Here is a 12,142-nt window from a genome sequence, read left to right as displayed (position 1 = left end):
GCTCCTGCCCATACAAGGTGGGATAGGCTTGGCCTGTTGATCACCCTCTCAGCTTGGTGCACTCAAAACCAAGAAACAAAGCCTTGCTGAAGGTCCAGCCATGCCAAATATAGCCAGGTTTTTGTTGTCGTTGTTGATGATGTTCTTGGGGGGTTTTTTGAGTTTAAAGGGAATATTAAGGCAAACTGAGAATCAAAGACTTTCTGTCCCTTGCTGGGCTAACCCAGAAGGAATAGTAAAGGACTTTGGAAAGGAATAGTAAAGGACTTTGGAAAGCATTTCCATGGAGTGAAAAGTATCAGTTAAAATGTGGAGTGTAAAGATTGCAGCAGCAAGATGAAAGAAACGGGTCAGAGGAAAATAAAGAAAGGAAAAGGAGCTATGTGGTAGACAAAAGGAAGATTGCAAGAAGAGATTACGATGTTTTTCAAGTACAGAAGGAACAAGAGGTCAGTGCAGGGCCTTTAGGAGATGACAAGGGTAATTTAGTGACAGAAGAGGCAGATATTGCAAAAACATTAATTTTTTTGCCTCAGTGTTCACAAAGAAAGATGAGGGAAGCATGCCAGAATTTTTTTTCTTGCAGAGAGGAAGGAGAAATACTGAAGGATGCAGAGGATCAGGACAGTGCAGATAATCAGGAAATTAGAACAAAACAACATTAAACCAAACCAGAGGGATGCTGCGTCAGCACGTGAGCTGCCAATAGACCAAAAGGATTATCTGCGACTTTCTGAGAACAGAAAACAAAACCAACAATGACATTCCTGCCACTGGGGCTCCTTTTAGGTGATGCTCTAGAAAGGAAAGTGAATGGGGAGAAAGGCATCCAAAGGAAGACAGTGGTGTGAAACAGGAGTATAGGATACAACAAAAGAGAGAGATCTAAAAACTCTTTAGAATGTGGGATGAGTAATGAACTAAAAAAGACCATTGCAATAGAAAAAAGCATTAAAACCCACCTGAGGACACATCAAAAACCCACTGATGTTTCCTTAGTCTGGCTATTAAGGAAGATGCTTAAATTGACTGAAAAGTGACCATGTTCATAGATTGTCAGAATTATATAACGTGTTCTCCTAGCTCACACAGCCTCTAGAATGTTGTAAGGCTTAGTACCCCAGCCATTGGAATCCATATTTACTGTGTGAATGTGTGTTAAATCCCTGACAACTCATTTTAGCACGTAGTAAGAGAAGGGCTGCGTGGTGCACCTGGGAAAGGCAGCGATACCACCAAGAGTTGCTGTGATGCGTATCGAGCGTGTGCACATGGGAAATTTGTACACTGTAAATCAGCATCCTAATTCTCAGTATTCTGACTTTTCTTCAAGGAAAGCCCAAACACCTGGACCCAAAATAAAGAAAAAGGAACGTGTGGGATTTTTTTCTAGTGAAATTGCTCAGGTGTGAGTTTTACTTCATGAGTAGGGAAGTTGTCCGTAGACTGAGTATGGGACTTGGCAAGATTTAGTTGTACTACTGTCTCCCATGGTCCTGGGAAGATAAACACCCAGTCACCCTGCTGCCTTTTGGAGTAATAAATTTGCTGCCCTCCATGCAGATATTGTGGGGAAGAGTGAGATCGAGTCCCAGCTATTGACACAGACCAAAAAATTAGCACTGGTTTTGAAAATAATTGAGTTTTAGGAATTAATCTAACATGGAAACGCAGGCCTTAAAATGCACTATCCACCTGGTAGGACTTACACTGTTTAAAAGACACAAGATGAGCTCTTTTTCTCCCCTGTTCTCACTGGATAAGGGAACTGAGTCCTGTTTCAGTTCCTCCCTTGGTGCTGGAGGATGGGTGGTCGTGGCTTGATCTGCCATTTGCTGTCAGGAGGGAAGAGTATGGGGTGGGAGGAGCTTGTGGTTGCTTCAGATGCAACTGTGGGGGCCTGGCCAGAGGGGAGCACTTCAAAGAAAAGCAGTGTAGCAAGTTTGGTTCTTTGATACAAAACCAGTCCATTTTTAGGTTTTTAAACTCCCAAGTTTTGTTCATTGTACAGACTGAGGTGCCAGGCAGAGTCTGAAGATTGTCTGAAGTGCTTCAAGGATTTATCACCACAAAAACTTCCCTTCCACTGCTGCCTTTAAATATTTCTGCAGCTAGTTTTAATTCTTTCTTTTTCTCCATAGTTTGTTAAAGCCTTTTGCCCTTCTCCTGTGCTGGTTGAGGGTATCACAAGGGAATGAAACTCCACTTTCCTGGTCAATGGACCACTTAGGAGAAAAGTTTTCGAAGAGTGGGCTACAGGCCAAATCTAGGCAAGGATCTATGACTAGGATGTGTGCCTGATCCCGTGACCCTCACACAGACTCACCTCCCCAGGAAATCAGTAGGACATGGGTTTCCATGCTGGACTGGGGAGAAGATGCATTTTCTGAAATTCAATCTTCTGTATTTAGTGTGGGACACTGAACGATGACAGCCCTAACGAGAACCTGACGGAGAGAGTCCTGCAGGATGCACAGCGCTTGTTCCTGATGAATGATGTGGTGCAGCCAGTGACTGTGGATCCGTATGTGACTCAGGACAGCATTCGATTTTCCAAACTGGTGGTTGATATTGTTCAGGGGAAGGATACTCTGTACCATGTCATGTATATTGGAACAGGTAAGAGCATTAGGGCTTCAAACAGTTCCTCCTGCTTGCTTGTAGACCTAGCAGCCCTGGGAGCCCAGTTGTGAAGTCCTTACACAGTTGTTGTTCAATATGATTTTGGCACAAAACTGCTTGGAAGTTGTTTGCTAGAGTAAATTAAAGCAGGATGGAGGACTTGAGGCAGAGTCCCAAGTGATCAGACTGTAAATCTCCATTGTGTTTAAAAAGACCAATAACATTTTTCTCCCTCTTATAAAAACATGTTTCAACTAATCAGGCTAATACATAACAGTGGGGAAGAGCAGAGGTCACTGGAATGCTCTGTGGTTTCATAAGTGTGAGTTGCCTCTCAGTGCTATGACAGACCCATCTCTGAAAAAGCAATAATAATACATGAACTCCAGGCTTGCTCAGGGTTTTAATTGTGTCTTTCTTTGCACTTCCACATCCCTACTGGTGTATGACTCCCAGTGCTTTCGGGAATGGGCATGCACTGAAGTGTAAGGCAGGTAGGGAAGCTGAGGCAAGTGCTTTTTTGTGGGAGCACAGCAAGCCAGTGGTAGAATTAAGTGTATGACTTAGTCTCTTGATTTCTACTTCCATACTCTAATTAGCAGGACACATTGCCTCTTCTGAAAAGCACAGATATCTTGGATAAGTGAAGATAAAGGACAAAGCATTATAAATGGTTGTCTTAGCCCCTATTCATACTAATGATAGAGGTTAAATTAAATAGTTTGATTAATCAGAGCATATGGCCAGCCTCATGGGTATAATGTTGTTATCCTCTATTGCAGAAACTTTGACTTTAGAATAAGATGGATTGCTTCCATAAGTGTTAATTTAATCTCACATCTGAATGCAGAGTCATTGCCTCATTCTCATGTTTAGGAGAATGGACCTTCAGGACTGTGTCATAATTTATCTAACTTTTATCACCACTTATTTCAAAAGTGATCATCTTGGTTTATTATTTATATGTTCTAGCAACACTCCCAGTATGGGAGCCTCCAGGAACATTGGTTATGATGAGAAGATTGTACTTAAATTGTAATACAACATCGTTCTGCCAGTATGATATCTTGATATTTAAAGTGAGGAGTCCAAGCTACAGAGCCTTAGAGAAAGCTGGAATACTTCCTGCCTTGTATCATTAGTGTAAAAAGGTCCAGTGCCATAACCTTAACTACTTAGTCGTGTTTGCCTTCTGGCCCTGGGTAGTGGTGACTGAAGAGTAAGATCTGCTGGAAATGTTTGAACTTGTGAAATGCTTCAGTAGAGACAGCCCTGCCCAGAGGCAGCCCTGAACACAAACCCAGTCCTGAGACTAACTGAGCTCAAGCTTCAGTCTTGTTCCACATGTAAGTGAAAGGGAAACTTCACATGGCTGCCAACCCCACCACTATAAATTGCTGAGCTTTGGCACCAATGCAGAAGTTACTGGAAGAGAAAGATTAAGTTTCAGGAACAATCAGGGCTGACAGACCTCTTGGGGGTTTCAATGCAAAATGGTGTGGTTGCCCCCTTTCCCCCTGCATTAATCTCCCACAGCTTAGCAGATCTCTAAATTGTTTAGGTTAGAGCACTGTGAGCACAAACATGTATGTTCCTGTGTATGAACTGCTCATGCCATAACATCCCCTTGTCAAGCTGGCTCCTTCCAGGAAGAGGATCAATTAGGTCTGTGACCCATGCAGTCATTATGGAGGCCTCAGAGATTTCCAGCAGGGCTGCTGCATTTGTTGTCTTTTGTCATGACATCAAATCATACTGATCGGCTCCATAAACCAATAGAAATATTATTCCTGCTATCCTGGGTCACCTTGCTCTCTAACTCACTGGTAACGGGACCAGACTCCTCTGCCTTAGTGCTCCAACTGGGAAATGCTGCCAGGTACTCACTGTCCAGATGGTTCACATCCTCCTGAATTCCCATTAAAATGCATTCTCAGGTGGTTTCTGCTGAGGATTATAACGATGTAGCTAGAGCTCTCTACCATGGGCAGCAGGTGACCAAGAACTAGGTTAAACCAGCTCTGTAAAGATGACATTAATGTTTCACTCTTTAGGCAGGTATGAAATGAAGTCATTGCCTCCAAGATTTACTTGTGCCTTGTTTCTTGTTCTATTAGAGTATGGCACCATCTTGAAGGCCCTTTCTACCACTAACAGGAGCCTGAGGAGTTGTTATTTAGAGGAAATGCAGATCCTCCCTGATGGACAACAGGAAGCAATCAAGAGTCTCCAAATCCTACACAGCGACAGGTCACTCTTTGTGGGTTTAAATAATGGAGTGCTAAAAATTCCTTTGGAGAGATGCTCCATGTACAGAACAGAGGGGTAAGTAAATTTACAGCTCTAATATATCCCGTTTCAGGTTAAAGAGAAAAGCACCAGGCTAACATATTCCAGTTTGATTTGGTTAAGAAGCCTTTTGCTTCATCAGTAAGAGACAAAAAACACTGCTGCAGTGCATCTCCTGATAGATATGTGCATGACAGGAACAATGAGGATAAGCAATATTTTTTTTTGTAATTGTTAATTAGTTCTCCTCAGAAATTAATCGTATGTTTACCAAGGAAGGGCTTACAATATTTACTTCTTTTTTCTTTTCTTTTTTTTAAGCTTCATATTTCAGTGTTGCTTTTATTAAGTCCATGTGTTTTCCTGGTGGTTCTTATTGGCTGTAGGGCTGAAGGTTTCTGAATTTGGGTTGCAGCCAGCCTTTCCTTGTTTATCTGAGTGATCACCTCTAAGACATATGATGAGGCAGGGGTGGGCTGTGTGGCAACTTGTTATTGCTTTTGGAAATCAATAGCTCATCTCAACTATGTGTGACACCTCTTACACCTGGATAGATTCTGTGGCTTGATTGTGCCTTATAAAGGGAGTAGGAAAAATGACTTTTTCTAATTGTCTGCCTTGGCTCCAGAGCAGTCTTCCACACTGAAGTGTAGAAGGTTTTCGCATCCAAATCGTGCCTCTCCGTTTAAACAGGTGAAAGAGTGTGATAGCAACTGTTTGAGACAGATGCTCAAATAATCTCACTGAGTGTTGCGGGCATTTACTTGTTTACATCTCTTGAAAATACTTTTCCTTCTCCTCTCATGCTTTTGCCTTGCTTTTCTCTGTAAGAGTTTTATGTGAAACTGATGTCCTCTGTGCTAGACAAGGGGAAGGATTTTGTTAGCAACATCTAAACAGATTCCCTCTTCCATGGCCTACTGCAAGATGTCCCTGTTCTCTTGCCAAAAAAACTGATATAGAAAATGTCACCATAATTTTATTTTCAACAAGTAGAATTTATCTATCAGCTTGCACTAAATCCATGTGTGTTTAAATATAAAGTGGCAGCTCTCTATTTTCACTGAACCTCTTAGTTATCCCTTTCAGAAAATATAACTTGGCCATTATTGCAGTTTGACATGGAAGTTTTTAATGTTTAAAGGTTTAGCTGCTTATGCAATCAGATGGACACAAAAGTGTTCAGTAAGAGAAAACCACAGCTGGAAAATGCCATCGTGTCCTCAGCCCTTATAAGCAGATTTTAAAAGGTAGAACATAACAGCTGTCCTCTTCAGGCTGTCCTGTGTAGTCTCAGTCTGAGAATATTTATGTGTGTATACATATATATGATCCAGTTTCAAGAGAAATGAGTTTTTCCTTTCCTTTCCTTTCCTTTCCTTTCCTTTCCTTTCCTTTCCTTTCCTTTCCTTTCCTTTCCTTTCCTTTCCTTTCCTTTCCTTTCCTTTCCTTTCCTTTCCTTTCCTTTCCTTTCCTTTCCTTTCCTTTCCTTTCCTTTCCTTTCCTTTCCTTTCCTTTCCTTTCCTTTCCTTTCCTTTCCTTTCCTTTCCTTTCCTTTCCTTTCATTCAGCTTTCCAGTAATTTATAGATGCTGCCCTGTTTTCAGCCTGCCCAAGTACTTTGTATGACACTTCCATTAAAATTCAAATGGTGAAGGTTTCCTGAATTGCCTTACAATGGGGCAAGCAAGAAAAAAGCAGTGACTGGAGAGCAGACAGGTGGGGTATCTCGAAGGAGCACCATATTTAGGACCTGGAGGCTGCAGAGCAGTCCCCTACTTGTATAAATTTATCCCAGCAAAACAAAAGTCTATCTTCACAGAGGTTCCCTTGCCTGCTGGTGACCAAAAGCAGCCTCAGTTTTATGCACTGTGTGGCACTGAGTCCTGGCTGAAATTACTGGGAAGTTTGTGTACCAGTGCTGGTTTTTTTCTAAAACAGACTTTCTGGAGCCACTTTCGAGTGAAATAAGAAAATGACCCAGTTCTTTAGGGCAGAGAGACTTAAAGTTTGCCTCCATTGACTAGTTTCATGATAGAAATCGGGAAGAAAAACCAGCCACTGGGCAATAGCAAAGTACACAAGATAGGGTCTCCTGACAGCATGGTGGGATGTGATGTGGGAGGTCAAAATTTGCTGAATTTGGGTGCTGACCATTTAGTGTACTTGTGTACATTGCAAAGGGTCCTTTGCCCTGTTAGGTGAGTCTTGTGGAGGGACTGAGCATTTGGAAAAAGGAAGGAAAAAATGAAGAAAATGTAGGAAAGCCAAGGAATTCCATCATTTATTTATTTGTTTGAGAGGATGTTTGTAATATTATTATTACATTTTAAGTTAAGGGGGATTTTTTGTTGGTTTGTTGTTTGGGGTTTTTTTTTCTTTTTTTTGTTGTGTTTTTTTTTTGTTTGTTTGTTTTGGCTAGGAAATTATTCAACTGCAAATTTTTCAGCTGCAAGTGTTAGAACCCTTTCTGCCCTTAGCATCCTGGCTATGTAAGTGATAAGTCAATTTGACCTCCTTTGTATTTCTTTCAATCCTGAACAGTATCAAGAAGGATATTTTAATTTCCTCCAGTGCATTCCACCTGGCACTTCTCCTGGGCTGTGATTTATTGCTTATTGTTGTGTCTATGTTTAATAGACGCCAATATTCAGCCACTACGGGAAGAAGGGCTCCCACCCCTACAACACTCCCTGCCTACTTTTTTGTTGTGCTGTGACTTCGTGACTGGCCTCCTTGAAAAGCCCTGGTTTCAGCAGTTTTTATAATGTAATTGTTTTGGTGGGGGGGATCGAGAAGCTTGGAGGTGACTGAGAGAATTTGTGCCTCCCAGGCAGGAATACCACATTGTTTGTTGTAAGCTCTGCCTTCTGTTATCAGGAAACTTCTCAGCCTTTTAGACCCCGGGGGCTGATGTGGGTTTGTGATTGCTGATACAGAGCTCCTGCCTTCCCCCTCCTCCCTGGAACAGGCAATCATGTATCGAGAGAAAATTGACCTTAGCATTGATCCCGACCAGCGATCTTTGCTGCTCTGCTGCTTTTAAAACCTCGGGGCTTGGTACCGAGGCTCAGAATTGGGGCAGAGGGAAAAACTGCAGCAAACGGAAGAGATGGAAAGGGATAAGGATTCCTGCCATCTCCTTTACTGTTTGTTTATTGACACGGCACCAATTTAATCTTTTAAATGGTGACCAGTAACTCAGCCCCATGTCTTGATGTAGTGGGTGTCTGAGCAGTGTTTTGTGTGTGCCCACTGACCTGTCTCAGTTTGTCTTTTCAGAACAGCCACTCTTAGCAACAGGGCAATGGGAAGACATCTGTAATGTCAGCTGCCCAAATTTACAGGCTGGACTTGGCTGCAGGGACCTTGCCTTGTGCGTGTGTGTTCCTGGTGTTTGTCTTTCCTGCTCTCTTTCCTGCTGCCGTTCCCCGCTCACTGGAGACTTTTAGGAAGATGCCCAACACGAGCAAAACCTACAAGCCCTTTGAACGTGCAAAATGTTTTGAAGGTTGCTTTGCTGGGTGGTAGTTTGGCTGTGCTTGCTGCTGAATTTTGCATGGCTTTGAAATGTGTGTAACTTCCCTGCAATTTTCAAATGAGCTTCGATTTTTTGCCCCAAGTTGCCCCCAAGCTTTGGTGAGGAATATTTGAGGAACCAGTACTGCAGCCTTATCAATGACACCACTGTATCTTTAGAATGTGCCTGAACAAAATCCCAAATCTGAATTTCAGAGAGCTGAGGACCTCAGATCTGGAGCGTTCTTTTCAGGTGGGACATATCTTTAAGGGTTAGTTTAATAAATTTTTCAAAGGCTGGGGTGCAGTTATTCATTTTTAGCAATTGAGATGAGACAGATAGGAAAACGAAGCTGGTTCTTACAGGGACTACTTTACGATCTCTGTGTTGACCCTTTGCAGCATCAGAACCGTGGGCCTCTGAGCAGATGGAAGCCCTGAGGCGGGCCAAGGATTTTGATTACACGTTTAAATGACGAAAAGAAAATGTTTGGAAATAAGACCAGCCGGTCTCCTGAATCCCCACCCCTTCTGCTCTCCCTGTCCTGACCAGTTTATTTTAATGCACTTTATCTTGATATTCATTCCTTCCTCTTCTTCCTTCCATATTTTTTTTCTGCGTAAAACTTGCAGTTAACATGGTGCAAGTTGCCATTTTGGATGTACAGTGTGGTTCTGGGGATAGTTTGGCTTGCCTGTCCTCTCCCTGCCATGCTATGGGCATCTCCCAGGTTGTGTCAGTGCCACCTCAGGTTAATTTCATGCCAGTGTGGATCCTCCGGCTTCCAGAGCCAGGACCTCTTGCAACATCTATGACATGCGCTTATCTGAACTCTTGCCTGCTTTTTTGACCTGATTGCAGAGAGTTTGCTATTGAGTGATGCTGAATTTTTGCCCTCCTGCTTGGCCTAAATTCTGCCTCACATCCCCTCCCAGCCATGTACTTAATGCAAAGCTGGCAGAAATGACTCAGCTGACAAGGACTCTCATTTATTGACTTGATATCTGTGTGAGAAGCACAGCTCACCTCTGAATAGCTCTGGGACAGTGATCAGACAACTAAGTACATATAGGTGGGTAACTCCTGAAATGGCTCCAGGGAGTTTTTGGAAGAAAAGGATCAGCAGCTGCACTAAAGAAGCAGAGAGTTTTCTGCCCTCTTTGTCTCTCTCCAAAGTGGAACTGTAGCTCCAAGCACGTACTGTCCACCTTTAAGGGTTTTGGGATATCACATGGAGGATTGCTTTGGAGTTTAATGGTATGTTCTTCTTTTTCTTTTTACTCTTTATATGATGCAAAATCCTCTGTAACAAAGGAGTGAAGCACTTGAATGTAGGATTGTAAAACCTGAATTACAGGACTGCCATATTTCAGAAGTGAAACTATTGGGGAATTTGTTTCGAGAAATAACATAGTCTGGGAAGAGATCTAAAAATTTTCCAGTTTTGGGGAAGGATTTAATTGAATACGGGCTGGAAATCCTCTGACTTCTTCATCAGAATAATGATAGTTCCTTGAAGGACAAACAATGAACTGCTGCTGGGTAAAAAGCATGGGAGAGAAAAATGTTTGAAAAGGTAGGGGAGGGAACAAGAGAGACACTGTTGTTCAGTGGAGCCCAGCATCCAGCAGATCACTGAGGCAACACTGGTGGCCAGATTGTTCATCAAAGATCTTGAAAATCCAACACCTTTTTCTGAGCTGAGGCTGTTGAAAATCTGGCCCAGATTTTGTTTTGAAGATCTTCTCCCTGAGAGTTTAAAAAAATATTCAGCACATTGAATATCCATTTAAAAACAGAGGCAAAAGGAAAGGTAATAGACTGCAAAAATGTTGTGATAAAGCTTAATCATTAATTTCCATCTGTTCTGGCTGATATGGCCTCTCCACAATTAAGGGAATTAGTTAATTATTGTATCACCAATAATGCTGAAAAGCCTTGGAAGACTTCATAGGCAGAAAGGAGAGTACTCAGCCCAGTGTTTTGTCATCCACAGTATCCAATAATACATCAGAATAAATCACTAAACATCTGGTTTGACATTCTGGTTGCATTTAAGAAAATAGCGAGCCTCCCACTGACAGAGAATGAAGACATCAAACAGAACCATGATCACTAAAGCTCTTGGAAAGAATGAAGTTTGTAGATGAAATGGATCTGTGTTCTTTAAATAGAAGTACAAAATTATACCATTTTCTCTATCCTGACAACACATTTGCATCTGCTGTAGCAGGCAATTACTCCCATTTTCTTTAATGTAGCTGTTTATATATGTAAAGTTAAGTGCATCCATACTGTTTGCAGGATATGGACCCTTAAGATTTGAAGGGATGGTAAGGTCTAAGGAACGTGGCTTTCAGAATAGCAGTTGAAGAGCTTCACTTGGATGGTCTGGGAAAGGGATGTGTCTGAAATTGGAAATAAAAAGCAGGCAAGGGTAAGCAGTGAGGTAGTGAGCTGGGGCATGTTTCCTCTAAGATGCCAGAGAGACTGGTTTTCAGTTTCATTTTATTTGACATTATCTTTAATGGCATGGAAGAAAGAAAATAGCACTCTTTGTAGATGGCATTTAAGTATGAAGGAATCACAAATAACAATGAGGAGAGAAATGCAGTGCAGGGCCAGCAGGGAAACCAGCAAGAGGCTGAGTCTGAGGAATAAACCTGTGCTGAGATTTCTGGTGAGTGTGGCGCTGAAAAAGAGAGAGGACACAGAATAGGAAGGGGCTCTGCTCCCAACCAGATGAATTATTACAGTTTTTCTCATTTCTACTGAGTGCTCAAACCAATGACATGATTTGTGTTAATTTTAACCAACCTGTACACTTCTAGGCTCCCACTTTTAGTTCTGAAGTCTGTAAATGACCCTGAGTGAACAGAAGGGGAATTTAGCAGTAGCTGGAGTCCAGAGTTATACAGTTGCTGAAACAGATGAAGGTCACTTCAGAAAAAGCCAAACAAAATCAGCTGATTACAGGGCTCACTTCATTTTGTCTCCTTACTATCACGACTAGGGTGCCAATTCATTTTGGGTTGCCAGGAGGGAGGACATACGTTACACATGGCAGGGCTTTTGTTTGCTCCCTATTTTTAAAGCATCCTGCCAACATGACTTAGGAACAGTTTAGTGTATAGATCCTTTTACCTCTAGGAGACTGGCTTTAGGCCAACTCAGATCAATGCTGTCTAAAAGTCATTACCATCTGATGCCTGCTAGGTGGGCTGTGTGAAATTACTTTCAACACAGTGGCAACTGACAGGAAAGCATGTAGTTTTCTTGGAATATGTTATGTTAGGATGACATCTATGCTATTGTTATACAAACAAGATTAATAACTAAAGCTACCAGCAAGCCCCAGGGCAGATATCCATTGCATCTGTCAATTCTTACCATTTACTACTATTATGTCATAAGATTTGTATTCTAGGCAATGGTCACATTCAGTAATGTGGCTCCTGATGAAAGGGTCTGAAGTCTTAGTGTTGCTATGTCTGGTTTTCTTCATGTCTCTATCTTCAGGCAGAATTTGCAGGGTAAAATGGACACATTTTACATACACACACAGATGTGTCCAGTGTTAATACTGAATTAATGTATTGCCACAGATGCATCATTAACTTTTTATCAGGAGATGTGCTGTTTTACCTGTTTGGGGAAGAGGAAGTATCTGGAACCAGAGGAAATTTGGTTTTGCTTGTTCAAGTTTAAAATA

The 12,142-nt window shown here is 41.9% G+C and overlaps 1 protein-coding gene across 8 annotated transcripts in view; it reads left to right on the top strand.

The window, feature by feature from the left end:
- Window positions 1-12,142, top strand: part of SEMA5B (semaphorin 5B) — a 269,726-nt gene that overhangs the window by 207,819 nt on the left and 49,765 nt on the right. For all 8 annotated transcript variants that reach the window (XM_048309256.1, XM_048309257.1, XM_048309258.1 and 5 more), the window contains 2 exons: window positions 2,412-2,619; window positions 4,740-4,947. In XM_048309256.1, the coding sequence (XP_048165213.1) occupies window positions 2,412-2,619; window positions 4,740-4,947 (416 nt within the window). The remainder of the gene's footprint in view (window positions 1-2,411; window positions 2,620-4,739; window positions 4,948-12,142) is intronic.

This window comes from Corvus hawaiiensis, chromosome 7 (genome assembly GCF_020740725.1).
Source record: "Corvus hawaiiensis isolate bCorHaw1 chromosome 7, bCorHaw1.pri.cur, whole genome shotgun sequence".
Taxonomy (NCBI): Eukaryota; Metazoa; Chordata; class Aves; order Passeriformes; family Corvidae; genus Corvus; species Corvus hawaiiensis.
Note: the sequence above shows the minus strand (reverse complement) of the source record. Positions and strands in the feature narration are given on the sequence as shown.